Source organism: Oncorhynchus mykiss, chromosome 23 (genome assembly GCF_013265735.2).
Source record: "Oncorhynchus mykiss isolate Arlee chromosome 23, USDA_OmykA_1.1, whole genome shotgun sequence".
Classification (NCBI taxonomy): domain Eukaryota; kingdom Metazoa; phylum Chordata; class Actinopteri; order Salmoniformes; family Salmonidae; genus Oncorhynchus; species Oncorhynchus mykiss.
In genome coordinates this window covers 23,494,679-23,522,524 of record NC_048587.1, presented here as the reverse complement: position 1 = coordinate 23,522,524, position 27,846 = coordinate 23,494,679, and the positions used below count along the sequence as shown (strand labels likewise).

The window sequence follows — 27,846 nt, the reverse complement described above, 5'->3', positions numbered from 1 at the left end:
AGATGCTGAAGAGAAAGGGGCCTCGAGGGGAGTTCAGCTCAGTTCAGGAGCGGTTTGACAGCAGCGGAGTCTGACTCATAGCTGTTCAGGGAGTAGTGTTTCCTGGAATAACACACACTCATTGTGAAATACATAAAACACAGGAAGTGTCAACAAAGTAGACATCAGTCATGGTTGTCTACTCTTGACAACACAATGTCTGACTCTGAGCCTCTTGATAGGTGTCATGTCAAAATCTGGTTTTGATAGCTGAAATAATAAGACATCTCAAATGTCTAGTGTCATTAATGTAATGTAGTTGTACAGGGATGGCATTTTGGAAAAGAGACAAACAGAAATAACTAGAGATTTTGTCAGTGACACACAATATAAAATGACTTCTATTTCCCTTTGACAGCTGGGGTCTCTGACGGAGGAGAACCATGGTAATTTCAGAATGAGATATACAGTATCTGCAAAAGTAGGAGATTAAAATCAATCTTCAAAGGAGTATGCAAATATCCACATAATTTGCTTGTTTGTTCATTTCTGCAGACCTTTTTGGTCAAATTAATCCTAATAATTTATGCTAAAAATAGTACTGCAAAATGCAACCAAAAGTCAATTTGTATAGGTGTAGATATAGGTGTGGATATCACTGACTGATTTTGATAAGACAGATTTTAAATTTCTAAACACAGTGATGCCTAACACAAAATAACATTTGATATTCCACTGTTCTCTCTGTCTGGAATGGTAACAAAAGTATTGACTCACACAGCTATCACTTTGTCTTAAATCAAATAGAAAAACACACACACGCACGCACGCATTTACATGCATGCGCATGTACAAGCACACGTGCACACACACATACTGAGCTGATGCTGTTAGTCAAAAGCATCATTGTTGAGCTTGCGGGTGCACACAGGGAATATGACATCTATAGCACGCAGAGCACACAGACAGGATCCCCATGATTCACTGGGAACATGCAAACTAGCGTGCCACTGAGCAATTTCATGCACTAGAGAATGAACAGATATTCTGAAGATCTGAGGATCAGCTATTGTTCTATTATCCTGGGAACCTTCTGCTTAACATGCGTATAATAGCTGTTGTCATGTATTACTCTGTCTCCGTGCTGAAGGCGTATCAACAAAATAGAAATACAGAATCCCCCTGTTGCTACAGAGTAGTCTACACTCTATTTCACTGTGCCAACATCAAAAATGCTTTGACTGTTTAATCAGGTAGATCCTTCATTTAAATGATCACCAAACCTGGACCATTCTTTGTATTTCAAAGAATGAAGTGTGAATCTACTACAGTAGGAGTCCCTTTCTGTAAGTCATCTGGGCTTTGTTGACTGCTGGAATGGTCATGATGACTTTCAAACCTCATTTGAGGAATCAGGTTGTGACTTACCCTGGGGATAAAGAAATGCTCACTAAAGAAAAAAGCAATAATTGTTGTAGTAACTCGCGCTTTCGCTCACCTCGTTGACGGCTACATAGTAGTGCTGCTGTTGAAAGCGAGGCGTGTTGTCATTTTTGTCCCTGATTACAATGCGGACCTCGTGGAGAATCACTGTCCCAACCAGCTCATTGGTGCACTGGACCTTCACCACGACGGTAGAGATATATGAGGGGGGCTAAAGGCAAGAAAGAAAGAGAGAAAGGGAGAAAAGGAGGAACTGTAAATCAACCAATTCATCAATCAATAAAACGATCAATAAACTCTGGATTATGTAATCACTGTAGAAAAATACATTGGCACACTGCTCCAAAGCCATTTACCTCAGTAGATCCAAAACCCACAAACAAGTCTACACGTTTTGGAATGGCCTTGTCAAGTCCAGACCTAATCCCAATTGAGATGTTGTGGCAGGACTTGAAATGAGCAGTTGATGCTTGAAAATAAATGTCACTGAGTTAAAGCAGTTCTGCATGGAAGAGTGGACCAACATTCCTCCACAGTGATGTGAGAGACTGATCAACAACTGCAGGAAGTGTTTGGATGGTGTCATTACAGCTAAAGGTGTCCAAACCAGTTATTGAGAGTATACTTTTTTACACAGGGACATTGGGTGTAGCATAACTTTGTTTATGAAATAAATGAAATAAGTATGTCATTGTTGTGTTATTTGCTCACACAGGTTCCCTTTATCTAATATTAGGTTTTGGTTGAATATCTGATAATATTCAGTATTAAAAACATGCAAAAGTAGAGAAAATTATAAAGGGGGAAAATGCTTTTCATAGTACTGTACGTCTAGTAGGCTTGTGTTTGCCAACATTTCTTAGCGAGACCCTCTACAAACGACATTATCCCAACCCAACCTGGGGCCGGGTCCATACTCACATCTCTGTCCAGGACGCGTCCGGTGCTGTTGAGGAACAGTCTCTGTCTGAGGGGGTCCAGGATGACCCAGTAGGCGTAATTGTCCAGCAGGGTCAGAGAGATGGTCCTGCCTGGGTCCTCTGCTCTCCCATTGATCTGCATATTTTTCACTATAACTGTACCTGCACAGAAGTAACATATTATGATATATTGTAATTTTGCACACATTTGTTTTATACTTTGCAACTTACATCTATTTAACACATTTATGCTCAGTCTGTAGCCCATGCAAAAATCAAACCTTCAACCATTGTGTTACAAGCACCACGCCTCAAACAACAGTCATGTTACACAGCAGCATAATGATCACGGTTTACTCTCTAAAACATCTAAATCCCTTTGCAGAGAAAGGGTCATTTGGGCTAGCACCAGGCATTACCAAATTATTTTCCTCAAGAGCCACTCTTAAGTTTCGGATGAATTGCATCCTTGCCTTTTAATCACAATTGGAATGATTCGAATCTGACATTGCAGCACTCGAGGACTAAACAGAAACACAGCATTGGAATTTTGGCCTTGGCATTGGCTAGAGGAATCCAACCAATTGTGCCTTGGTTGATTGGCATGCTTGTTATGGTATCAGTACTACACCACAACACATTCTGACCTTGTTGATGTGCAGTCACCTTTTCTAACATTTTTGCAAGACAAAATACATATGATCAGAAGTCATTTTGCTCGCCGTCTGTAGCAAGGCATGTGCAGTATCCACATGAGGTTAAAATTAACGTAGTTACAGAACCCTGAACCAAGCCATATGCTGGCAAACTACATATGTAATGTACTGAGTTTAACACTTGCCTCACTACACTAGCACATAGATGCAAGCAGATAATTTAGCTATAAAATTAAATGGGATGGTGTGTATCTTTATGGATGTTTTAATTACAGTGTAGCACGCTATCATTTTTAAACTTCAGTAACTTCAGAGGGAAATCTTTTTGGAATATTTAGGTCATAACTGCTGATAATATTACAAATAATATTACTGGGGAGGGAGAGGGAGCCTTGTTGCTTTCTAAAGTTAATTACGCTTCAATTGTCTAGAGAGACTAAGACAGGCAAAGGCCCTTACCATCTAGGGCTCTATTTTAACGAACCTAACGCAATGGTCAATCTAAGCGCTGGGCAGTAGTGTTATAGGTTCGGGGTATGTCAGAAATATTTTTGGTATTTTCACAAGCACAATTATCGGCGCAGTTGGCTTGGTTTTGATGAATAAACAAGTTGTGGCCAATCAGAACATGCGCCATGGCTAAATATATGGTTGCTTCAAGTTGTGTACTTACGGTCTTTTATGTATTGCCTTGTAATCAACTCCAATTCCGATGTTAGTCTGTTATAGGTTGTTAAACAGCTTACAGAATCAAAATGTGGACCTATCCAATCTTTGCTAAATATGTTAACTTGAACATGTTTGCAGTCCACATTGTTGTAAGTAATTGCATGGCTTCAATGTTGAAATATATGCCTAGCATTCTCACTTATATAGAGGATAGGCCTACTGCAAATGGCATTATGGCCAAGCATGGACGAGCCAAATGTTGTCAATAAGCAAGACTAAATTCACTAAAAAGAGAGCGATTAATTCTAATCAAATTCTAAACAAAACTAAACAACAACTTGTTTTAAATAGGCAGACACAGTAATTGCTTCCCATGTGCATATAATATTAAAACAAAGCAGACTATGGAAGTTGTGACGAGGTGAGGTAGGACCCAGGAGCAGAGAATAGAACCAGACGAGGAACCAGTTGTTTAGAATAAATGTAAATACTTTACACATTCAGAATTTCACTTCTTGTTTGGAAGATTGCCTGCCCTATGAGTTCTGTTATACTCACAGACATAATTCAAACAGTTTTAGAAACTTCAGAGTGTTTTCTATCCAATAGTAATAATAATATGCATATATTAGCAATCTAGGATAGAGTAGGATGCAGTTCACTATGGGCACCCAATTCATCCAAAGTGAAAATACTGCCCCCTATCCTCAACAAGTTATGGCACAAATTTTGACAGTGGAAACGCAGCCTATCCAGCCATGACACAGACTGCCCATTATGCTTAACACCAGCCCAAACATAAAGCACTTAGTCACTTACTCTCTCAATCTAATACTTACAAAACTCACAAAGGAAAGAGGTACTGTTGACACTTTCACACAAGATAAAGTAAACTTCTGCAAGGGGTGAGAGGCCTTCCCACAGAAACTTTCCACCTAATGGTTTCTCTCCACACTCTTAGAAAAAAGGGTTCCAAAAGGGTTATTTGCGGAAGGATGGGTTATACCAAGAACCGTTTTGACCAGAAGAACCCTTTTTGGAAGACAATGGTTATTTATAAAGCAAAGGGTTCTACCTAGAACCTTCAACATCCTAAGAACCATTTTTTGAAGAAAGTTTTTTTTATGATTCTTTGGAAGGCAATCAGGATTATTTGGAAGGCAAGAAGGGTTCTACATAGAACCATATATAATATTTCTCAGCAAGCTCTATTGCAGGGATATTTTCAGAATTGTTTGTTTTACTGTAAAATCTGTGTTTTTGAATGTACATTGATTGGTTGATTAAAGTTATGCTACACAAAGATAAATAACATACCATTTTCGAAACTAACCCAATCTCTTAGTAATTGGATTTATTGTAGCTGTTACTGAGATGGTTGTTCCAGTTAAGATGATTGAGGTAGTCTCAGTAATCAGTCTTCCCTACCCTGGCACTCATTCTGAATGCAGGATGTGGGTGATTAACACATCCAATTGTTGGATATCCTAACTCTGGCTGGATTCAATAGAAATTACACATCATCTTGCAAGCCAACATTTTGTGATTTGCAGGCCTGGTGTGGCCAGTAAACCAGGAGATCACCAACACCACTGTGTTAGGGTATAACTAGGCCCTCAAAGAAAGGCCTTATGATATACACAGAGTATACAAAATCTTATTATAAACTGGGTGGTTTTAGCCCTGAATGCTGATTGGCTGACAACCATGTTGGGGCGGCAGGGTAGCCTAGTGGTTAGAGCGTTGGACTAGTAACCGGAAGGTTGCGAGTTCAAACCCCCGAGCTGACAAGGTACAAATCTGTCGTTCTGCCCCTGAACAGGCAGTTAACCCACTGTTCCCAGGCCGTCATTGAAAATAAGAATTTGTTCTTAACTGACTTGCCTGGTTAAATAAAGGTAAAATAAAAAAAATAAAAAAAATGTAATATCAGACCGTATACCACGGGTATGACAAAATAATGATTTTTACTGCTCCAATTACGTTCATAAAGGGTTCTAGGAAGAACCCTGCAAAGATAAAAGTGTTCTCAGTAGAACCCTTTATAGAGGGTTCTAGGCAGAACCCTTCACAAAGGGTTCTAGGTAGAATCATATACAGAGGGTTCATTGAAGAACCCTACATAGAAGGTTGTAGATAGAACCATTTGCAAAGGGTTCTACCCAGCATCAAAAAGGGTTCCCCTATGGGGACAAACCGAAGAACCCTGTTTGATTCTACTCAAAGACAGGGTCATTCTCCACTGACCACTTCACCTCCTGAGCATGTCATCTATTCCAGACTTGTGTGACCAGCCCACTTTTATTCCAAATATCAAAAGACACTTTACAGCATCCCAGAATCATGCTGCCAGACAGGGCTGATACTGAAAATCAGATAGATGTATATTTCAGAAGCTATAGGAAGGTATGTAGGTGGAAATGTACTTCACTAGAGATTATATGGTTATGTTTCAAACAATAGGTATGCAATTCAAAGTTAATATAGACCATTTTCTCTAATTGATAGGCCAGGTGCAAAGGACAGTCATTGCCTTTGCGTGAGTTTGGTAGATATTGAAGATATATTAAAGATAATACCTTTCATAAGGTGTGAGCCTTGATGACTCATAACTGACTGTCTGGTCTCATGATATCTTAGACTTTGAACCAATATAATCAATCCCTGGATAATTATAGTATAGACGCTGAGTTTTACAAAAGGCTTTGAAGTTAGTGGGGAAAAAATCTAAAGATTAGCAAAAAAAGTACTAATCAATAAGCACTTAACTTGTTGTGTTCTGAAGTCCAACCGAGACCAGGTTTAATTTTGTTTGATCTTTAAAATAATCCATTAAACATGATATGTTCCACGCAACAAGCAGCAAGAACCTGAATAGAAAAGTAATGCGTGTCCTCAATCCACTAAAAAAGACCATGCTGTAAGAAACAATCCAATACTTTGACTTTTCAAGACCAGTCGTCTTGTATAAGACGTCGTGTCTGAAGTAAGATTTGACTCTCTCACAGACACGGTGGATCAAACTCTGTGTCTGATAAAATGTGGCTTGGGTTTGGCTCCTCTGTCTGGTGAATTCCCTTTAGCACCCATCAACCAGGTGTGAATGGGGAGAGTGAGCAAAGCTGCACCAAAAGACAAATAGAATAGGTTATGTATTGTAGACAAAGGCACATTTATACACGCAAAGACAAAAACCCTCATACAGTTCACACATAGCAGAGATTGGTATTAAGCCGTTTAAAAGTTACATCAAAAACATGCGTGACCTCAAGCATTTGTTATATACAGTGGGGCATCCTCACTGTATAAAATTACATTAAAAGTACACGTGTCAAAACCCCTTTAAGATAACAAAGTGGCATGCTAAAGTACACAGGCTGTCCTTGGTGTAACTGACACCAATATTACCTTATGTGTAAGTTAAAGGGGCAATCTGCTGTTCAAACAAAAACAAGCTCCACCCAGTCAATATTTTGGTAAAGAGCTGAGAGATGGGGCAAGATACATGTTACCACTCTTAAATTCAGTTATGAAGGCAATGAAGGCAAAAACTGACCATCTATGATATAAAAAAGTAGATTTTCTTTTTTTTACCAGTGGGATAGCTCATAATTATAATCTGTAAGAATAAATTGTATATATAATCTAATTAAAAATCCCAAAATTGAAGTATTAATCACAGATTCCCATTTAAATTCATATTGTGACGCACTCCGGCGTAGTGGGTGCATAGTCAGGCGCAGGAGGCAGAAGGTACAGAATAGTGCTTTTATTTCGGCACAGGGAAAATCGTACATGCAAATGCCGTGCGCACATCCACGATTTGTCCAAAAACAGGACCTAACTAGTCCAGAGAAAAACCCAACACGAAACACACTACCACACATAAAATCAGTGGAAAAATGTGCCCGCCTGCACCGGCTTAAATAGCCCAACTAAAAACCTAAACAAGAAACAGGTGAAACCTATAAAACAAAACCAACAGAAAAGGGAAAAGGGATCGGTGGCAGCTAGTAGACAGGTGACAACGACCGCCGAGCGCCGCCCGAACAGGAAGAGGAGCTACCTTCGTTAGGATTCGTGACACATATACAGTACATTCAGAAAGTATTCACACCACTTCACTTTTTCCACATTTTGTTGTGTTAGAGCCTGAATTTAAAATTAATTAAATATGGATTTTTTTGTCACTGGCCCACACACAATACACAATAATGTCAAAGTGGAATGTGTTTTTGAAATTTTTACAAATAAATGAAAATGAAAAGCTGAAATATTTTGTCAATAAGTATTGTCAATAACCCCTTTGTTATGGTGAGCCAAAATAAATTAAAGAGAAAAATTTGCTTAACAAGTCACATTACAAGTTGCATGGACTCAATCTATGTGCAATAATAGTGTATAACATTGTTTTTTTTACATGATATCTCATCGCTGTACCCCACACATACAGTGCCTTGCGAAAGTACTCGGCCCCCTTGAACTTTGCGACCTTTTGCCACATTTCAGGCTTCAAACATAAAGATATAAAACTGTATTTTTTTGTGAAGAATCAACAACAAGTGGGACACAATCATGAAGTGGAACGACATTTATTGGATATTTCAAACTTTTTTAACAAATCAAAAACTGAAAAATTGGGCATGCAAAATTATTCAGCCCCCTTAAGTTAATACTTTGTAGCGCCACCTTTTGCTGCGATTACAGCTGTAAGTCGCTTGGGGTATGTCTCTACCAGTTTTGCACATCGAGAGACTGAAATTTTTTCCCATTCCTCCTTGCAAAACAGCTCGAGCTCAGTGAGGTTGGATGGAGAGCATTTGTGAACAGCAGTTTTCAGTTCTTTCCACAGATTCTCGATTGGATTCAGGTCTGGACTTTGACTTGGCCATTCTAACACCTGGATATGTTTATTTTTGAACCATTCCATTGTAGATTTTGCTTTATGTTTTGGATCATTGTCTTGTTGGAAGACAAATCTCCGTCCCAGTCTCAGGTCTTTTGCAGACTCCATCAGGTTTTCTTCCAGAATGGTCCTGTATTTGGCTCCATCCATCTTCCCATCAATTTTAACCATCTTCCCTGTCCCTGCTGAAGAAAAGCAGGCCCAAACCATGATGCTGCCACCACCATGTTTGACAGTGGGGATGGTGTGTTGCTTTTACGCCAAACATAACGTTTTGCATTGTTGCCAAAAAGTTCAATTTTGGTTTCATCTGACCAGAGCACCTTCTTCCACGTTTGGTGTGTCTCCCAGGTGGCTTGTGGCAAACTTTAACCGACACTTTTTATGGATATCTTTAAGAAATGGCTTTCTTCTTGCCACTCTTCCATAAAGGCCAGATTTGTGCAATATATGACTGATTGTTGTCCTATGGACAGAGTCTCCCACCTCAGCTGTAGATCTCTGCAGTTCATCCAGAGTGATCATGGGCCTCTTGGCTGCATCTCTGATCAGTCTTCTCCATGTATGAGCTGAAAGTTTAGAGGGACGGCCAGGTCTTGGTAGATTTGCAGTGGTCTGATACTCCTTCCATTTCAATATTATCGCTTGCACAGTGCTCCTTGGGATGTTTAAAGCTTGGGAAATCTTTTTGTATCCAAATCCGGACCTGCCTGGTGTGTTCCTTGTTCTTCATGATGCTCTCTGCGCTTTTAACGGACCTCTGAGACTATCAGAGTGCAGGTGCATTTATACGGAGACTTGATTACACACAGGTGGATTGTATTTATCATCATTTGTCATTTAGGTCAACATTGGATCATTCAGAGATCCTCACTGAACTTCTGGAGAGAGTTTGCTGCACTGAAAGTAAAGCGGCTGAAAAATTTTGCACGCCCAATTTTTCAGTTTTTGATTTGTTAAAAAAGTTTGAAATATCCAATAAATGTTGTTCCACTTCATGATTGTGTCCCACTTGTTGTTGATTCTTCACAAAAAAATACAGTTTTATATCTTTATGTTTGAAGCCTGAAATGTGGCAAAAGGTCGCAAAGTTCAAGGGGGTCGAATACTTTCGCAAGGCACTGTACAATTGTCTGTAAAGTCCCTCAGTTGAGCAGTGTATTTCAACACACAGATTCAACCACAAAGACCAGGGAGGTTTTCAATTGCCCTGCAAAGAAGGGCACCTATCTGATGATGGGTAGAAATGTTAAAAAAGCAGGCATTGGTCAGGTTATTAATTACACTTGGATGGTGTATCAATCCACCCAGTCACTACAAATATACAGTCCTAGCTCAGTTGCCGGAGAGGGAGGAAACCGCTTAGGGATTTCATATTTTCAAGCATAGGACTGGGGAGTTTTTCAGGATAAAAAAGAAAAAGAATATAGCTAAGCATAATGCAAAATTCTAGAGGAAAATCTGGTTCAGTATGCTTTCCACCAGATACTGGGAAATTAACTCAACTTTCAACAGGATACCTAAAACACAAGGCCAAATGAACATTGGCATTGTTTACTAAGAAGACCGTGAGGGTCCGAGTTACAGTTTTGTCTTAAATCTACTTGAAAATGAATGGCAAAACCTGAAAATAGTTGTCCAGCAATGATCAACAACCAATTTGACAGAGCTTGAAGAATTTTGAAAAGCTCTTAGAGACATACCCAGAAATACTCACAGCTTTAATCGCTGCCAAAGATGCTTCTACAAAGTATTGACTCAGAGGTGTGATTACTTGTGTAAATTAAACATTTCTGTATTAAATTTTCCGAAAATGTGGAAACATCTATAAAAACATGTTTTCACTTTTTCATTAGGGGATATTTTGTGTAGATGGGTGAGGAACAAAATCAATTAAATCCATTTTGACAAAATGTGGAATAACTCAAAAAGTAGGAAAACTTTATGAAGGCTCTGCAATTGAATGTGAGTTCTCTCAGCTTGACCCTGGTTCGCTGACCCTCAGCCTCACACACAAACAAATGCACGCACACACCCAAGCACACACCAGCTGCTAAGGGACCCACCTAGCAATGCCCACTGCACCCTACATGAGTGCTAAGTAACTGCCTCCAACTGAGAATGGGATGTCATCTGTCTGTTTATACATTAACACCAAAAGTAAACTATAACTACAGAGCCAAATGAGAAGAAAATATCAGGGAACTGCTGTTTTAGTAGCCAACTGTGTGTAGAGCAGGAAACAAGTGAAAATCCTCCAAATTAAATGGGTCAATGCAAAACAGGTGAATTGAGCAACAGACCATACCAGAACCTGACATTTCTATTGTTTCGGCAAACTTTCAGTAAACACAAGGCCCAAGATGAAAGGGTGAGTTCAAAACCTAAACAACTTCATTGCATTAAAGGATTCATTCAAAGACCAGCTATATTTCTAGTAGACAGCATAATCCCCTTGTTACGTACATTTTCTGAATTAGATTATTTTATAGTGTCCAGATTAGCTGCATCTCCCTCTGCACCACATCTCCTTTCACCCCTAGCGTCTAATTAGCGACTTTCCACGAAACATGTTCACATCCCTGAAAGTGGTCATTTATGAGCACTACAGGGTCTATATTCAAGGAACTTGTGAGCATCCCGCAAGCTAATTCTGCATGGAGAGTGAAAGCCTTCTGATTAGCTTTGTGTTGTATGTAAAGCCCACTCACACTCTCAGTCCTGACAGCTTCTGACAACGCGATTTAAGACGTGCTCTCAACATTGCAAGCCTGTTAAATGTTGCTGCAGACACATACAATCTCAAGGAGAATGCAGATGAAAAACAAGTTCTCTCTGTTCTCTCTTTCTCTTATTCTCTTTCTCTCGCCCTCCCTCCATCTCTATCACTTTCTCTCTTTCACCATCTCTCATTCTCTCCATGCTCCCACTCCGTTCTTCTCTCTCTCTCTCTCTCTCTCTATGCTCCCCCTCATTCTTTCTTTCTCTCTCTCTCTCTCTCTCGTCACAACAGGGAGGATTTTGTGATTATTTTCTATACCTAAGCCTTGACTGGAGAGATCAAGGCTGCTGAAGCTGGACTTGTTTCAGCCTCTGCCTTGCTACAGCTGCTCCATGGATGGCAATGAGCTTCTTAACAATTCCTCTGCAACATACCTTGTCACTTCTATTTGGGCTTATTACCACTATCTGAACCCACGACAAAGAAGTTATACTTCTCATCTCCACGATATTATTTTCATCTGCACAAACTCTTCCTTCCTTGCTTCCTTCACATGATGATGCAATTTGTTTTAGTTAACAAAGTTGTAGCAAGAGACAGGAAGTGCCATTGAATCCCATTGCTCAAGAGATATAAGTGCATATTGACAGACCAATATTATTTTTATAAATTCACACTGTTATGCTTCACTATTAGCCCATGAGCTTCGCCACTATTCTTTGTTGTGACGATGTGCCTACGAGCTATTGCCACATCAGGACATTTCCCTCCATTTCTCCCCACACAAACAGACTGATTGTTTGGTACAAGCTAACCTGCTAACCTGACTATACTTTCGCTAATCTCATCAGACATTGTGGTTTATATATTGAGTGAACACAAACACCAGAGTCTGGGAGTCATATCTAGAAATGTTTAGCTATGAATGGCTACAGATGTGAGTGCTACAGCATAGTCATTTAGATAGGTTGCCTTGGCGTTTTTGGGCACAGGGACTATGGTGGTCTGCTTGAAATATGTAGGTATTACAGACTGGTTCAGGGAGAGGTTGATAATGTCAGTGAATACACTTTCCAGTCGGTCAGCGCATGCTCTGAGCATGCGTCCTGGTAATTTGTCTGTCCCTGCTGCCTTGTGAATATTAACCTCTTTAAAGGTCTTACTCACATCGGCTACGGAGAATGTGATCACAGTCGTCAGGAACAGCTGGTGCTCTCATGCATGGTTTAATGTTGTTTTCCTTAAAGCGAGCCTAGAAGACATTTAGCTCATCTAGTAGGCTCACGTCACTGGACAGCTCAAGGTTCGATTTCCCTTTATAATCCATGATAGTTTGCAATCCCTGCTCAGAGCCAGTGAAGTACAATTCGATCTTAGTCCTGCATTGACGCTTTGCCTGTTAGATGGTTCGTCGAAGGGCGTAGAGAGAATTATTTTTAACTTGCGGATTAATGTCCCACTCCTTGAAAGCGGCATCTCTACCCTTTAGCTCAGTGCAGATGTTGGCTGTAATCCATGGTGTCTGGTAGGAATATGTACGTACGGTCACTGTGGGGATGACATCGTCGATGCTCTTAATGAAACTCCTCAATGCCATCGGATGAATCCCGGAACATATTCCAATCTGCGTTAGCCAAACAATCCTGTAGTTTAGCATCCACTAAATAAGGACACTTCCGTTTGAGTTTTTACTGGTAAGCAGGAATCAGGAGGATAGAGTTATGGTCAGATTTGTCAAATGGACGGCGAGGGAGAGCTTTGTTTTAATTTCTGTGTGGGGTAAATGTTATAAGGAGTTTTCTCCTGTGGTTTTACATGTAACATGCTGAGCAGACTAAATTTGAGCAGACTAAATTACTTGGTGTTACCTTAGATTGTAAACTGTCATGGTCAAAACATATAGATGCAATGGTTTTAAAAAGGGAGAGATGTATGTCTGTAATAAAGAGTTGCTGTGCTTTTTTGACACCACACTCCACAAAGAAAGTCCTGCTGACTCTAGTTTTATCTTACCTTGATTATCGTCCAGTCATATGGTCATGTGCAGCAAATCAAGACCTATTTAAGCTGCAGCTGGCCCAGAACAGAGACGTATGTCTTTCTCTTCATTGTAATCAGAGGGCTAATATTAACTTCATTGGGATAGGGGGCAGTCTTTTCACATCTGAATGAAAAGCGTGCCCAAAGTAAACTGCCTGTTTCTCATTGTAGTTTTTCTAGGTGGCTCCCATTTTGGCTGTAGTGTTTCCAAGTGCATGGAGGAAAGCACGTTCTTTCTTATAACTTACTATTCTCCATCTTAAATTGTATTGTTTAGTTGCGTATTAGGATACCTAAGGTTTGATTAAAAATGTTTGACTTGTTTTGAAAAGTATATTAGTAACGTTTGGGATTAATTTTGTATGCATTTTGATGGAGGGAAACTGAGTGGATTATTGACTGAAGTGCGTGAGCTAAACTGAGTTTTTATGGATATAAAGAAGGATATTATCAAACAAAAGGACCATTTGTGATGTAACTGGGACCTTTGGAGTGCCAACAGAAGAAGATCATCAAAGGTAAGGCATTTTTTATATCACTATTTCTGACACCTGCCTGGTTGAAATATGTTTTTCATGTGTTTGTATGCAGGGCGCTGTCCTCAGATAATTGCATGGTTTGTTTTCGCTGTAAAGCCTTTTTGAAATCTGACATGGTGGCTGGATTATCAACAAGTTAAGCTTTATTTTGATGTATTGCACTTGTGATTTTATGAAAGTTAAATAGTTATAGCAATTTAATTTGAATTTGGCGCTCTGCAATATCACCGGATGTTGTTGAGGTGTCCTGCTAGCGGCACGCCTATCCCAATATTTATGCCAGTCGCAGGTCATTGGTAAAAATAGAAAAGAGTCAATGGCCTAGAGAGCTGCCCTTTGGTACACCACAATTTACATGTTTGACATTAGAGAAGCTTCCGTTAAAGAATACTGTCTGAATTCTATTATATAGATTACTCTGAATCCATGATATGGCAGAGGTTGAAAAGCCATAAGACATAATAAGGCATATGTCTTCTCAACAACAGGTTATGGGTCAATAATACCAAAGGCTGCAATAAAATCTAACAGTACAGCTTCCACAATCTTCTTATTATCAATTTATTTCAACCAATCATCAGTCATTTGTGTCAGTGCAGTACATGTTGAGTGCCATTCTATATAAGGATGCTGAAAGTCTGTTGTTCATTTGTTTACGGATAAAGAGCATTGTATTTGGTCAACAACAAAACAGTTTGCTAAGCACTGGCAGCAAGCTGATAAGTCTGCTGTTAGAAACCAGTAAAGGCCGCTTTACCACTCTTGGATAATGGAAGGACTTTGGCTTCTCTCCAGGACAGAGGACAAGGACATTCCTCTAGGCTCAGATTAAAGATATGACAGATAGAAGTGGCTATAGTGTCAAATACCATCCTCAGTAGCTTTCCATCTAAATTGTCAATGCCAGAAAGTTTGTCATTACTGATCGATAGCAAAAAATGTCCCACCTCTCCCACACCAACTTGACAAAATTCTAATTTACAACGTTTTTCTTTCATATTTGTTTTTTTATGCATGATTATGATGACTCACTGTTCATTGTTGGCATTTCCTGTCTAAGTTTTCCCATTTTGTCAATGAAGTAATCATTCAAATAATTGACAACATCAACTTGTTTTGTGATGAATACGCCATCTGATGCGAAATATGGAGTTGAGTATTCCTGCCCATAATTCCACTTAAAGTACTCCAATGTTTTTTTTTTCTTTATATGATTGATCTTGGCTTCATAATACAGTTTCTTCTTCTTTTTGTTAGGTACTCACATAATTTCAAAATATTCAGTAAGTCAGCCAGTCAGATGTGCAGATAGACTTATTAGCCACTCCTTTCGCCACATCTCTTTCAATCATACAGTTGTTCAATTATTCACCAATCCATGGAGGCTTAACAGTTCTAACAGTCAGTTTCTTAATAGGTGCATGTTTATCAATAATTGTAAGCAGCAATTTCATGAATTCATCAAGTGCAGCGTCAAAATCCTTTGTATTATCAAAATTATCCAATTGGTAGTAGTTACAGTCTTGTCTCATCGCTGCAACTCCCGTACGGACTCGGGAGAGGCAAAGGTCGAGAGCCATGCGTCCTCCGAAACACAACCCAACCAAGCCGCACTACTTCTAGACACAATGCCCATCCAACCCGGAAGCCAGCCGCACCAATGAGGAAACACCGTACACCTGGCGACCTGGTCAGCATGCACTGCGCCAGGACCACCACAGGAGTCACTAGTGAGCGATGAGACAAGAATATCCCTGCCGGCCAAACCCTCTCTAACCAGGAAGACACTGGGCCAATTGTGCGCCGCCCCATGAGACTCCCGGTCGCAGCCGGCTGCGACAGAGCCTAGACTCAAACACATAATCTCTGGTGGCCAGCTAGCACTGCCTTAGACCACTGCGCCACCCGGGTCTTAATCACTATTTTAGGCCCAGCTAAATCGTGATCACTGCCTCCAATGGGTATGGATACAGCTTCAGCTTATTAGTAAAAATTCTTGTTCCTGTAGTGTTTGTAAACACCCTGGTAGGTTGATTAATAACCTGGACCAGATTAAAGGCACTGGTTACAGAGAAAAGCTTCTTCTTGAGTGGACAGCTTGATGAAAAACAGTAAATTCTCAGGTCACCAAGTAAGTAGACTTCTCTGTTTACATACACTATGACTATAGTATTTCACACATATTATTTAGACACTGACTGTTAACACTTGGTGGCCTATAGAAACACCCCAAAAGAAAAGTCTTTAGATGTGCCAGGTGGACCTGCAACCACAACACTTCAATGACACTTGATATAAGATCTTCTCTAAGCATTGCAGGGATATGGATCTCAGTAGATACAGCAACACCTCCCCCATAAGCATTCCTGTCTCTTCTATAGATGTTACATCATTGTATTGTTACTACTGTATCATCACATTAATTATATAGGTTAGTCTCAGAAATGGCTAACATATAAATGTTATCTGATTTTTAGCAAGTTATTGATTTCATTAATCTTATTTCTAAGTCTACATTTATTAATATGAGCCTCAATCACACTAGACCTGAGTCAAACGATGAAACCATCGGCTAAAAAATTTAATATCGTTTTTTTTTTCAGTGCAATGTGCGTTTTATTAGTCAGTGTGGCAATGTAACCCTATTGATCAGTCAATTTCCCTAGCTGATTCTCTACTGTTCACACTGACACAGTATTAAACAGCTCTAATATTACATGCTTCACTGTCATGGTGCACAGTAGAGGTCTGCGCAGGACCAATTTCTTCATCCCACTCCTGCCCACACCAGCTGGCTTTCTGTCAGACTCCCACCCGCTACCCAAACCCAACAGCAGTACCGCAATGTTATTTTAGGCGTATGTGACGCCTCTCACTTGCCAGCCATGATCCCAGCAATTTTACGCCCTATAGGCAAAATAAAATAGGCAAAAATACCTTATGAAATAGGTTAAATTACCAGAGATTCTCACATGGCATTACTGGGCTATATCAGCCAATATGCTAGATGTAGTTTGAAGAGAGCAGAGGTGGAGAGACATGCACTTTTTTATAGCCTACCGTTTAGGAGTGGGAATATTTTTAGACGGAGAAATATGAGTGATCAATATTTAGTCCTATTTCTAGGCAATGTAGTAAACTATAACCTAATCATAGGCCTCTTTAAAAACACATTTCCTTGGAAAGATAACTGCCCCATGTTTCTTCACCCATGCATAGGCTATAGCCTACTGTGGTAGCAGGATTACAAGATTATGTGATATTTATGCACCAAATGGTTGTTTTATTTAATAGAGTAAGGTTCTTAGGACTCTCTCTCTTTTCTGAGTTAACTGAGAGAAGTCTTTATGGAGATGGGCTGGCAACTGATTAAGTGAGGGCTTGGTGATAAAAAAAACCTACAGCTGGCATTTCATAGATCAGATGTGGTGGGTGTCACCGAGATAGAGAGCCTGGAGGAACAGAAGGAACAGAGGAGGAGGAACAGAACAAAGGCCTCAGTATTCCTAATTATCCTGGCATCTTGGAAACAATACCAGCGGCAGATGACCACAGGATGAACCCAAAGTGGCTTATGGTGCCCCCAATATATATGGAGGGGTTGAACCAGCTATGACTGAGCAATCTTGGTATCAGGTATATAAGAAACAGCATGGTCTGTAAAGGGTAGGCTCTCGGCCCAACAGTCAACTGTTGGGTCGGCGGTTTCATTATTGCAATAATAATCGACATTGATTATAATTAATCGACATTGAATAAATATGATTGTTTTAAAAAATGACAAAGTCTCTCTCATTTGAATAGAATATTCCACTACAATATTTGGTGACCCAGATGGGACCTTAGTTAAGACTTTAAAACTTCTTAGGGCTGGAATCCCGTTAACGGGATCGATATGACAACATCCAGTGAAAGTCCAGGGCGCCAAATTCAAAACAACAGAAATCTCATAATTACAATTCCTCAAACATACATGTATCTTATACTGTTTTAAATGTAATATTGTTGTTAATCCCACCACAGTGTCCAATTTCAAATAGGCTTTACAGCGAAAGCAACACAAACAATTATTTTAGGTCACCACCAAGCCACAGAAAAACACAGCCATTTTTCCAAACAAAGAGAGGAGTCACAAAAAGCACATAGAGATAAAATTAATCACTAACCTTTGGTGATCTTCATCAGATGATACTCATATGACTTCATGTTACACAATACATGTATGTTTTGTTTGATAAAGTTCATATTTATATAAAAAAATCTGAGTTTACATTGGCATGTTACGTTCAGTAGTTCCAAAAACATCCAGTGATTTTGCATAGCCACATCAATTTTACAGAAATACTCATCATAAATGTTGCTGAAAATACAAGTGTTACACATGGAATTATAGCTATACCTCTCCTTAATGCAACTGCTGTGTCAGATTTTAAAAAAGCTTTACGGAAAAGGCAAATCATGCAATAACCTGAGAACGGCACGCAGATTTTTTTTCTTCTGTTGGAGTCAACAGAAATCAGAAATAACATTATAAATATTCCCTTATTTTTGATGATCTTCATCAGAATGCACTCCCAGGAATCCTAGTTCCACAATAAATGTTTGATTTGTTCGATAATGTCCATTATTTATGTCCAAGTAGCTACTTTTGTTAGGGCTTTTAGTACACATATCCAAACGCTCGTACAGGTCCAGACGAACGTTGGACGAAAAGTTCAAAAAGTTATATTGAAGGTCGTAGAAACTTTTCAAACTAAGTATAGAATCAATCTTTAGGATGTTTTTATCATAAATCTTCAATAACGTTCCAACCGGAGAATTCCATTGTCTTTAGAAAAGCCATGGAACGCAGGTCGCTCTCATGTGAAATGTGCGTGACCAGGACCTGGCTCTCTGCCAGACCAATAACTCAAAGAGCTCTCATCCGGCCCCACATAACAGTAGAAGCCTCATTCAAGTTTCTAAAGACGGTAGACATCTAGAAGCCCTAGGAAATGCAACTTGAACCATATCCCACTGTGTATTCGATAGGGATGAGTTCAAAAATTCCAAACATCAGATTTCCCACTTCCTGTTTGAATTTTTTCTCAGGTTTTTGCCTGCCATATTCATTTTGTTAATCTCACAGACATCATTCAAACAGATTTAGAAACTTCAGAGTGTTTTCTATCCAAATGTACTAATTATATGCATATATTAGCAACTGGGACTGAGGAGCAGGCCATTTACTCTGGGCACATTAGTCATCCAAACTACTCAATACTGCCCCTGCAGCCATAAAAAGTTAAAGCAAAAACCCTGTGAGGTTTAAAAACCCTGTGTTGGTTAGAGATCTGTGTGGACTCAAAAGTGCTATAGAAATATTAGAGAATGCATTAGAATGAATCGTATAAGATAGTAAAATATGAAGGTGCACCTGTGAATTTACTGCCGTTTTAAGGTTATGAGAACCTGTACCATGCGTTAGTATTGTAAATCTCAGGACCTAACCCCAAAATAGAAGTTAGAAAATATTCCTTCAGGTTATAAAAAATATTGTAGAAAACAACTAATTGATTAAGTATGTTTTGGCAACAGTACTGTGTAAATGTGAATGAGAGCTTTGTGAGTTTGGAAATAAGGGTTATCTAAAGTTTGGATAATAAGATGTAGAAATGTGAATAATAAGCTGATTTAAATTGGTATAAGTTTCGATATGTAGAGTTATCTTAGGGTTCCGTCCATCACTGCCCATCATAGAATATCAGAGGTGGTATTGGAAGTGAAATGTTATTTTAGAACAATAGCGGCAAGTCTATAATTTCTGGAAGTCTAAGTAATTGTTGAGGATCCTGTGGAACATTATTCCCATGGGGCAGCGTCCTGGAAAGTAACGTTTTTGTGTTCCGCTGGGAGTGTATGCATCAAGAGTTGTTGGTAAAAGCACATGGAGTGGTTCATTAATGTGAGTACCTAAGATTCCCTACATTATTTATTGATTCTGTGAAGATTTAAAAAAAATCATGAATGAGAAATAACTATGTGTGTATAATCGATTACTAGAGATTTGACAAAGAAACACTGGAAATATGTTGAGATGCAACTTAAATAACCCATACGTAGACATACAGTATGTAGGTTCAGAGTGGTCTCTTTATGGCTCATTTGTTAGAGATAAGGTTAAAGCATTATGTGGCTGTTTACAGGATCTGGGAGATAGTCTCAGAAAAAGATTGGCATATATTGATAAGGAAATGTGTTTTAATAAATTATTAGAATGTTTCAGTCCTGAAACCATAAGTCTGATATCATGTGATTGTATGAAATTTATTTGAATCATTAGATTATTATAATACATTTGTGTAAGTGTTAGACTCATTCGATGATTATATTATAATACTGTGTGTGGTTTTAGTCAGAATCAACGTTTTGGGAACAATGTGTCTAGTGTTTTGAGAACAGACTATCTGTCTGAGCCAGATCCGGGGAGACCTTGGCTGGGACACTGAGAACTTCCCAGTCCCAGGTCTCTGCCTATCTTAGGGGAGGGTAGGAAGACACTATTCTCACGTACTCCCCTAGGCTCTATTGGCGGGCGGATTTGAAGGTTGGTGTGGAACTTTGGTAGACTGGGCCTCTGTCTGTTTTCGTTTCTATCATTATCTTACAAATCCTGATATAACAGACTGAGGGTAACATAATTTAATTGGAACAGGAGTATAGAATTCTCCTGACAGATGTAAACTATAGCAAAGGCATAAAGACACTAATAGAAGCGCACGAGCATTCTACCAACTTGTGTCGAATATGGGGGAAAAAATCTAATCATGATAAAATTCGGCAGCATGTCCCTGCTGACAGGAAATTCCAATCAAAAAGATAATTCAGGGATACAATTGTGACTTGGCACAATGTCAGAAAAAAATAATAATTAGCTCAATACACCAGTGAATTGATGTTAGCGTTCTATCAGCGTAATCGCTCTAACCGTACTATTTGTGAAGTAATTTCAGTTTGGACATTGTTAAATGGGGTACTTGGTAAATTCGCTCAGTTATTTTGTTCAGATTTCAGAGCACTGGTTTGAATGTACCAGAGCTCAGAATAACTGATGAATTTACGAACGCTCAACTCCAGTTGAATATGGCCAGTGTCAGTAAACATTAAGGAAATAATGTAATTAAAATTAATGCCAGCTGCACAGTTAGTCACCAACGTTTTGAAAAAACATGTAAAAAGCCAAACCAGCTCTGCTAGGTGAGTAGAATGGAGAGTGAAGTTGTATTCTCTTGATCGTGTCTGGAGTAGAGTTAGCTAGCAAGCTAGCCAACTTTAGCCAGTTAGCTTGGGTGTGAGGCAAGAAAAGTATTATATTTTGTGAGGTCAGAGAGCTTGCATCAACCCTGCTCCTTAGCAGATTTGGGGGTTGAATAATCCCTGTAAGAATCAAGGACAGTGGATATTAGGTAACATTTTAAAATTGGCAGTATATATGGGCGAGAGCACAAATTATTTTATAAATAGTCAATCTTTGTATCATACCGCATTTAAACAATCACTAAAGGGTGTAGAATTGAGGGTTTTGTGATGATACAATATGTTGTGAATGTGATATTGGCATAAAAAGATTAAAACAACTCGTGCCAAACATCACCACATTTGTCACGCCCTGACCATAGTAAGCTGTTTATTCTCTGTGTTGGTTGGGGCGTGATAGTGACTTGGTTGGGTCATCTAGGTGAATATGTGGTTTGACACAGGTTCCGCTAACGGAACCCCCCCCAACATTGCGCTGAAAAGGCAGCGCGGGTAATTCAAAAATATTTGTAATTTTTTTAAACTTTCACACATTAAGTCCAATACAGCAAATTAAAGATAAACATCTTGTTAATCTACCCATCGTGTCCGATTTTTAAAATGTTTTACAGCAAAAACAACATATGTGTGATGTTAGATCACCACCAAATCCAAAAAAAGAGTCACAAAAGCAGAGTTAGAGATGAAATTAATCACTAACTTTTGATCATCTTCATCAGATGACACTCATATGACATCATATTACACAATACATTTATGTTTTGTTCGATAATATGCAAATTTATATCCACAAATCTCGGTTTACATTGGCGCCATGTTCAGAAATGCCTCCAAAATATCCGGAGTAATTACAGAGAGCTACGTCAGATAACAGAAAAACTCATCATAAACTTTGACGAAAGATACATGTTTTACATATAATTAAAGATACACTGGTTCTTAATGCAACTGCTGTGTCAGATTTTTTTAAAACGTTACGAAAAAAGCGTCCATAGTAAGCTGTTTATTCTCTGTGTTGGTTGGGGCATGATAGTGACTTGGGTTGGTCATCTAGGTGAATTTGCATCCCTATGGTGGTTCCCAATCAGAGGCAGCTGTTTATCGTTGTCTCTGATTGGGGATCATATTTATTTCTATTAAGAATAATGGTCCGAAGTAATAATTTGTCATATAGTGAACGCTTGTCTGGTTTTCCTGAATCAGACATACAACAAAATTGTTGTTCTGATCTGTTCTTTCACAAGGTTATGGTGGTGATGGTCATTCTAAATGAATGAGAGGGATAATTTTAACAAATGGTGTGGACCTCAAAAATCCTCTAACCGACTGAAGAAATTACGTTCACTAAGGCCCTGTCCTGCACCACCTCTATTATGGTGAGAGACCTGAGTCGGAGCCAGCAACCGGTGTACAGCATCCACTTAAAGATATCAACTGCCTTCTCTCATGCTTTTCCCTCAGGAGTGCAACAGAAGCCCACTTGGAGTGAGCATGGAGAGAGATCAGTTCCAAAACCTTTCTCATATTACTTGTCATTGACATTGTCATGGGCCATCCACTTTGCTGGTATACTGGTTGGCAAATGGACAAGACATAGGAGTTGTGGTGGGGTTCAGGTGAGTCATTGAAATTGGGACATTGTCATGGGCCATCCACTTTGAACTGTGAAGCTATCTGAAGAAAATGAAGAAATGCCAGAAGATTGGAGTGCCGGGAAAGGGAGGGGGTTGTTCAACTGTGCCCGTAATCCTAAACGAACAAATCATATTCATTAATAACACAACTTTTAATTGCCTTTTTCTTTTTCATTTTAGTTAAAGTCGTGCCATATTGTTTAAATTCATTTATAAAGTGAAAAAAGTTATATTTTGAATTAGACCATTTGCGAATATGAAATGGAGCTAGTATTATTAGCAGTTAGATAAAGATCCGTATATTTAATTAATGTCAGAATTTCTGAAATAAATCATATCAAAACCATAAAATAGTACAACCGGTCCTATTTATTTTGTAACAAAATTCAATCCAAAAAATTCTACTATAAATACTGGCAAAAAACAAATGCAAAATGGTCTCATTCTCCATTCCTCAGAAATCACATTTATAGTCAATATTCAGCTTGAATCTTTCCAAAACATGTTTCACAGGATAAATTCTATATAACATTTTAAATGAATGTTCCATGCTTTCACCCATTGTATATCACCATAGATATTTGACCAAAATAATCTTGCTGGGGGAATTGTAAAATCACAAACAATATTCCTAATCTGTTCATTTATCTTTGATGTTACTATTACCAATTCATATATTTTAATGTAAATTTATGTTACTTACATCAACCACAGAGGAATTTAAAAGAGATTCAACCCTCCTTGGAATTGCATCAAAAACAATTGCATATTCTTTCGGGGTTATTGGAATTTTAAACGTATCAATAAATATCCATCCTCATTCAGTAACTGACCAACCAAAATAATTGTATTCTCAAACCAGTTACAACATTTTTAAATTGTATATCTTTGTTGTTCCATAGAAAGTGTCTGTGAGGGGAAAGATTGTGTTTATACTCTAACATCCAAGCTAAAATTGCCTGCTTATGGAATTTGGCCAAAATTACTGGGATTTTATCAACATCAAAATTACATCAAAGCAAAAATTCTAAACCACCAAAAGAGTCAAATAAATACTTACGGAAGACATTCTAAATAATGTTCTGTTTTTTAATATACTTCAGAATCCAATTAATTGTATTGTTTTTCTCAATTGCTAAAACACTAAAACCCATTAGCTGAACAAAGTTCTCAGTTGCCTGGACTCATTTAGCTAATTATGCAGTCTGTTGTAAATACCTTAAACCATTTCACATGGTAAAACACAATTTTCAGATCTCACTTCGATTTTTCAGCGAAACTCTAAACACATTCTCATTCTCAAAACACATGCTGCACTCTAATGCACATGTCATCCATACTGGTAAACGCAAGTGGCAACAATCAAATACAAATAGAGAACACATGTCATTGATTGAACACAACCACTCATAATTGATTTAACCTGTTTCAAATGATGCGACACAACCAATATAAGCCAGTTCAGAGAGCAAACAGGTTGTTGAAGGTGGGAAGGAGAAAGTCTGAGAATGGATAGAAGAAACAATGTGAGAGGACACGTGCGTATGTGAGGTGGGCGACGAGGAGGAGTAGGGCAAGAAAGAGGTAGAGGAAGACAAAGAGTGGAAATATCTGATAAAATTTGAGCAACAGTTATAGACCATCTTGTCCATGGACTGACAATGAGGGAAGGAGGACTTAGAGTGCAACCCAATTTGAGCTGATTTTCTGTGTCCACCATAGTCAGGACATTCAGAGAAGAGAACAGGTACAGTATACTACTGTATTTTTGTAATTGCACATTTACTGTACTACACTATATGCAGGTGTTTCAATAGACATTTGTAAAGTTAATCACGGTATGTATTGTACTGCATGAATATGTTTTGTAACTGCACAACTACTTCTTGTAGAATTGCAAGGCAGCCACATGCAGGTGGAAGGACAGCTATATTCACTCGGGAGCAAGAGGCTGTTAGTTGGCATGGTCCTTCAAGATAATGCAATACGACTCAGAGAAATCCAGGAATGAGTGATACAAGACAACACACACTTCCAGGGAATCGACAGTGTGAGCATTTCCACAATTGACCGTGTCCTCCATCGTAACAGGATGCGAATGAAACAAGTAGACAGAGTACCTTTTGAGCGCAACTCACCAAGGGTGAAAGAACTGCGAGCTCTGTATGTGCAAGTAAGTGTACATTCAGAAACATTTACTGTAATCCAGATTGTCTACAGTACTAACACATACTATGTGAATGACATTACTCTTCAGTACATACAATGTATGTGAATCAGAAGCCTAATTGTACTCTACAGTATAGCACTGTCTCTGTACGACTTACAAAATCCTACATACAGTATATTTTAATTCTACACAGACAATATTTGACTTGGAATCCTTGGACATACCCCATGACTTCATCTTTGCCGATGAAGCAGGCTTCAATCTAAAAAAGAGGAGAAGGAGAGGCCGAAACATGATTGGACATCGGGCCATTGTTGAAGTCCCTGGTCAACGAGGTGGAAATGTCACAATCATGGAGTTCTACAACCCCTTGTTACACTCGGGCCATATAACACCCAGCACCTTCTAAGATTATTGCCAATCGAAGATATATTTTATTTGAGCAGCACGTTCAAGAGCCGCAGGGTCAAGAGTTAAATGAGAATCCCATTCCCACCTATGTGATAGTGTGGGACAATGTCAGTTTCCACCGAGCTGCTCAGGTAAAGGAATGGTTTAACATCAATGGGCAGTTTATGAACTTGTACCTCCCTCCATACTCGCCTTTCCTGAATCTGATTGAGGAGTTTTTCTCCTCTTGGAGATGGAAATTGTATGATAGACAACCCTACACCAGAGTAAATCTGCTGCACGCCATGGATTTAGCCTGTGGTGATATAGGTGAGGAATCATGTCAGGGCTGGATACAGCACACACAAGGCTTCTTTCCCCATTGCCTCAGGAGGGACAATATTGCTTGTGATGTCGACGAAATACTCTGGCCTGACCCAGCCCAAAGACAAGAAGAAGCACATTGATCACATGTTTACTCCTTTGATTTTTGTCCCTTTTAGTATTGTATACTGTAGTACAGTGCATTGTAGGCTGTATACTGTACAATGGACAAATTGTATGGCCATGAACATTGTGCTTTCCATTTATTAACAGCACTGACTGCTCAATAGATTTTGACTGGTTGCAGGTTCACATCAACAAAGAACAAGAATTACAGTATCACAGAGACAAAGGACAAGTTTGTGAGATGCAGGGTACAGTACTGTAAAAATAGGGGTAGAAGGAGGAGGAAGAACAAAAATCAAAATTAAAAAGAGCAAAGCAGAGTAGTAATTTCTGATCAATTTTGAGCTACTATGATAGAACATGTTTTCGTTCATCAAAAGACAATGACGGAATAATATTAATATTTTTTTAGATTAAAAATGTACTTCTCCCTGAGAACTGTATGTTTTGAACAATGTGTTTTCTATTCTTTGGTGTATTGTTTACTGACTGCTTGAGAGTCTTGAGAGTGTATATAATTTTGATCACTATGTTTATGATTTGAGAGCAGTGTTTGATTTTGAACACAGGTAAAACTGTTTTCAGGCAGATGTTCCCTTTTGCGAGAGGAGTCAGAAGTTATGTAAATAGTGCTTGAAGATTAGGTTTTGTGTTTACTGTTTTCAGGAAACGGAGTAAGGTTTCAGAAATGGTGTTTTAGCAATTGAGAAAAACTGTAAATATAGTATTAGTAATATAGTAATAATAGTATTATTTAAAATATTGAAATCTGAAACCTCAAGACCTCCATGTTCTTGGGTATTAGTGAGAATATCTTTCCATAGATAGTGAGGCTTGTTCCTCCAAATAAAATGATAAAGAATTGTATCTAAGTCCTTTACAATTTTAGGGGATAATCCAAGTGATAACGAGACATAAACCGATCTGGATAACCCTTCAGCTTTGGACAATAAAACTGGACCATATAATGAATAACTACATTTCTTCTTTGTTTTGTCAATAATGGGGTTAAAGTTTAATTCACTCCTTTGTTTTTCATCCTTGCATATAACAATTCCAAGAAGAGTAACCTTATCTTTAATTGGGATACCATATACCTCCTGTAAAACACAATCCTTGAGTGGAAATAAGACTGATTTATTGATATTAATTTTCAATCCCGAAACTAAGGAAAAGTCTTCATACAGGAAACTGTTTTAGAAACCTCATTACCGTCTCTCAAAAATATGGTGGTATCATCAGCCAGTTGACATAGTTTAAATTCATTGCCAAGTGCTGAAACACCTTAAATTCCCTTTTTTGATATGAAGAGGCATAATTTGAGTAACCAATAAAAATAAAAATGGACTAATTGGGCAGCCCTGCCTAATGTCACGGACAAAATCAAATCTTTGGGATGTCCTGTGAGTTAATTTTACAGAGCTAGTACAAACACTATATAAAGTTTGGACTGCTTTCAAAAAAAAGTCACCAAACCCCCAAAAACGTATTGCTTTGAACATAAACACATGTTCTACAGTGTCAAAAGCATTATAAAAATCAACAAACATAAGAAAACTATCATCAAGGATGAAGTCATTATAGTCAATCATATCTAAGATCAACTTTATGTTATTACCAATGTGTTGACCATGCATAAAACCAGATCGTTCTTTATCAATTATATGATGCAAGCCTTGTTACAACCTCTTAGCAAATACAAGGGCAAATAGTTTCCCATCCTTATGCAACAGGCTAACGGTTCTCCAGTTGTCCATATAAAGACTATCCTTATTAGGTTTGGGAATCAAAGTAATTACACCTTGCTTTAAGGAGGCCGGTAACTCCCCCTTTTCTATTGATTCTTGGAACATAGCAAGAATGAAAGGAATCAATTTATCATTGAATGCTTTATAAAACTCGCTTATTAAACCATAATTTCCAGGGAACCTATTGTCCTTAAGGCTTTTAATATTAATATATGCTTATCTCAATTTCAGATAACTCATCATCACAAAAATACCTGAAGTCATTATCTATCTTAGCAATGTTT

The 27,846-nt window shown here is 38.6% G+C and overlaps 1 protein-coding gene across 1 annotated transcript in view; it reads right to left on the bottom strand.

The window, feature by feature from the left end:
- Window positions 1-27,846, bottom strand: part of LOC110502464 (protocadherin-15-like) — a 278,820-nt gene that overhangs the window by 210,377 nt on the left and 40,597 nt on the right. The window contains exons 5-6 of the mRNA XM_021580491.2: window positions 2,344-2,504; window positions 1,478-1,633 (exon numbers count right to left, since the gene is read on the bottom strand). Of these exons, the coding sequence (XP_021436166.2) occupies window positions 1,478-1,633; window positions 2,344-2,504 (317 nt within the window). The remainder of the gene's footprint in view (window positions 1-1,477; window positions 1,634-2,343; window positions 2,505-27,846) is intronic.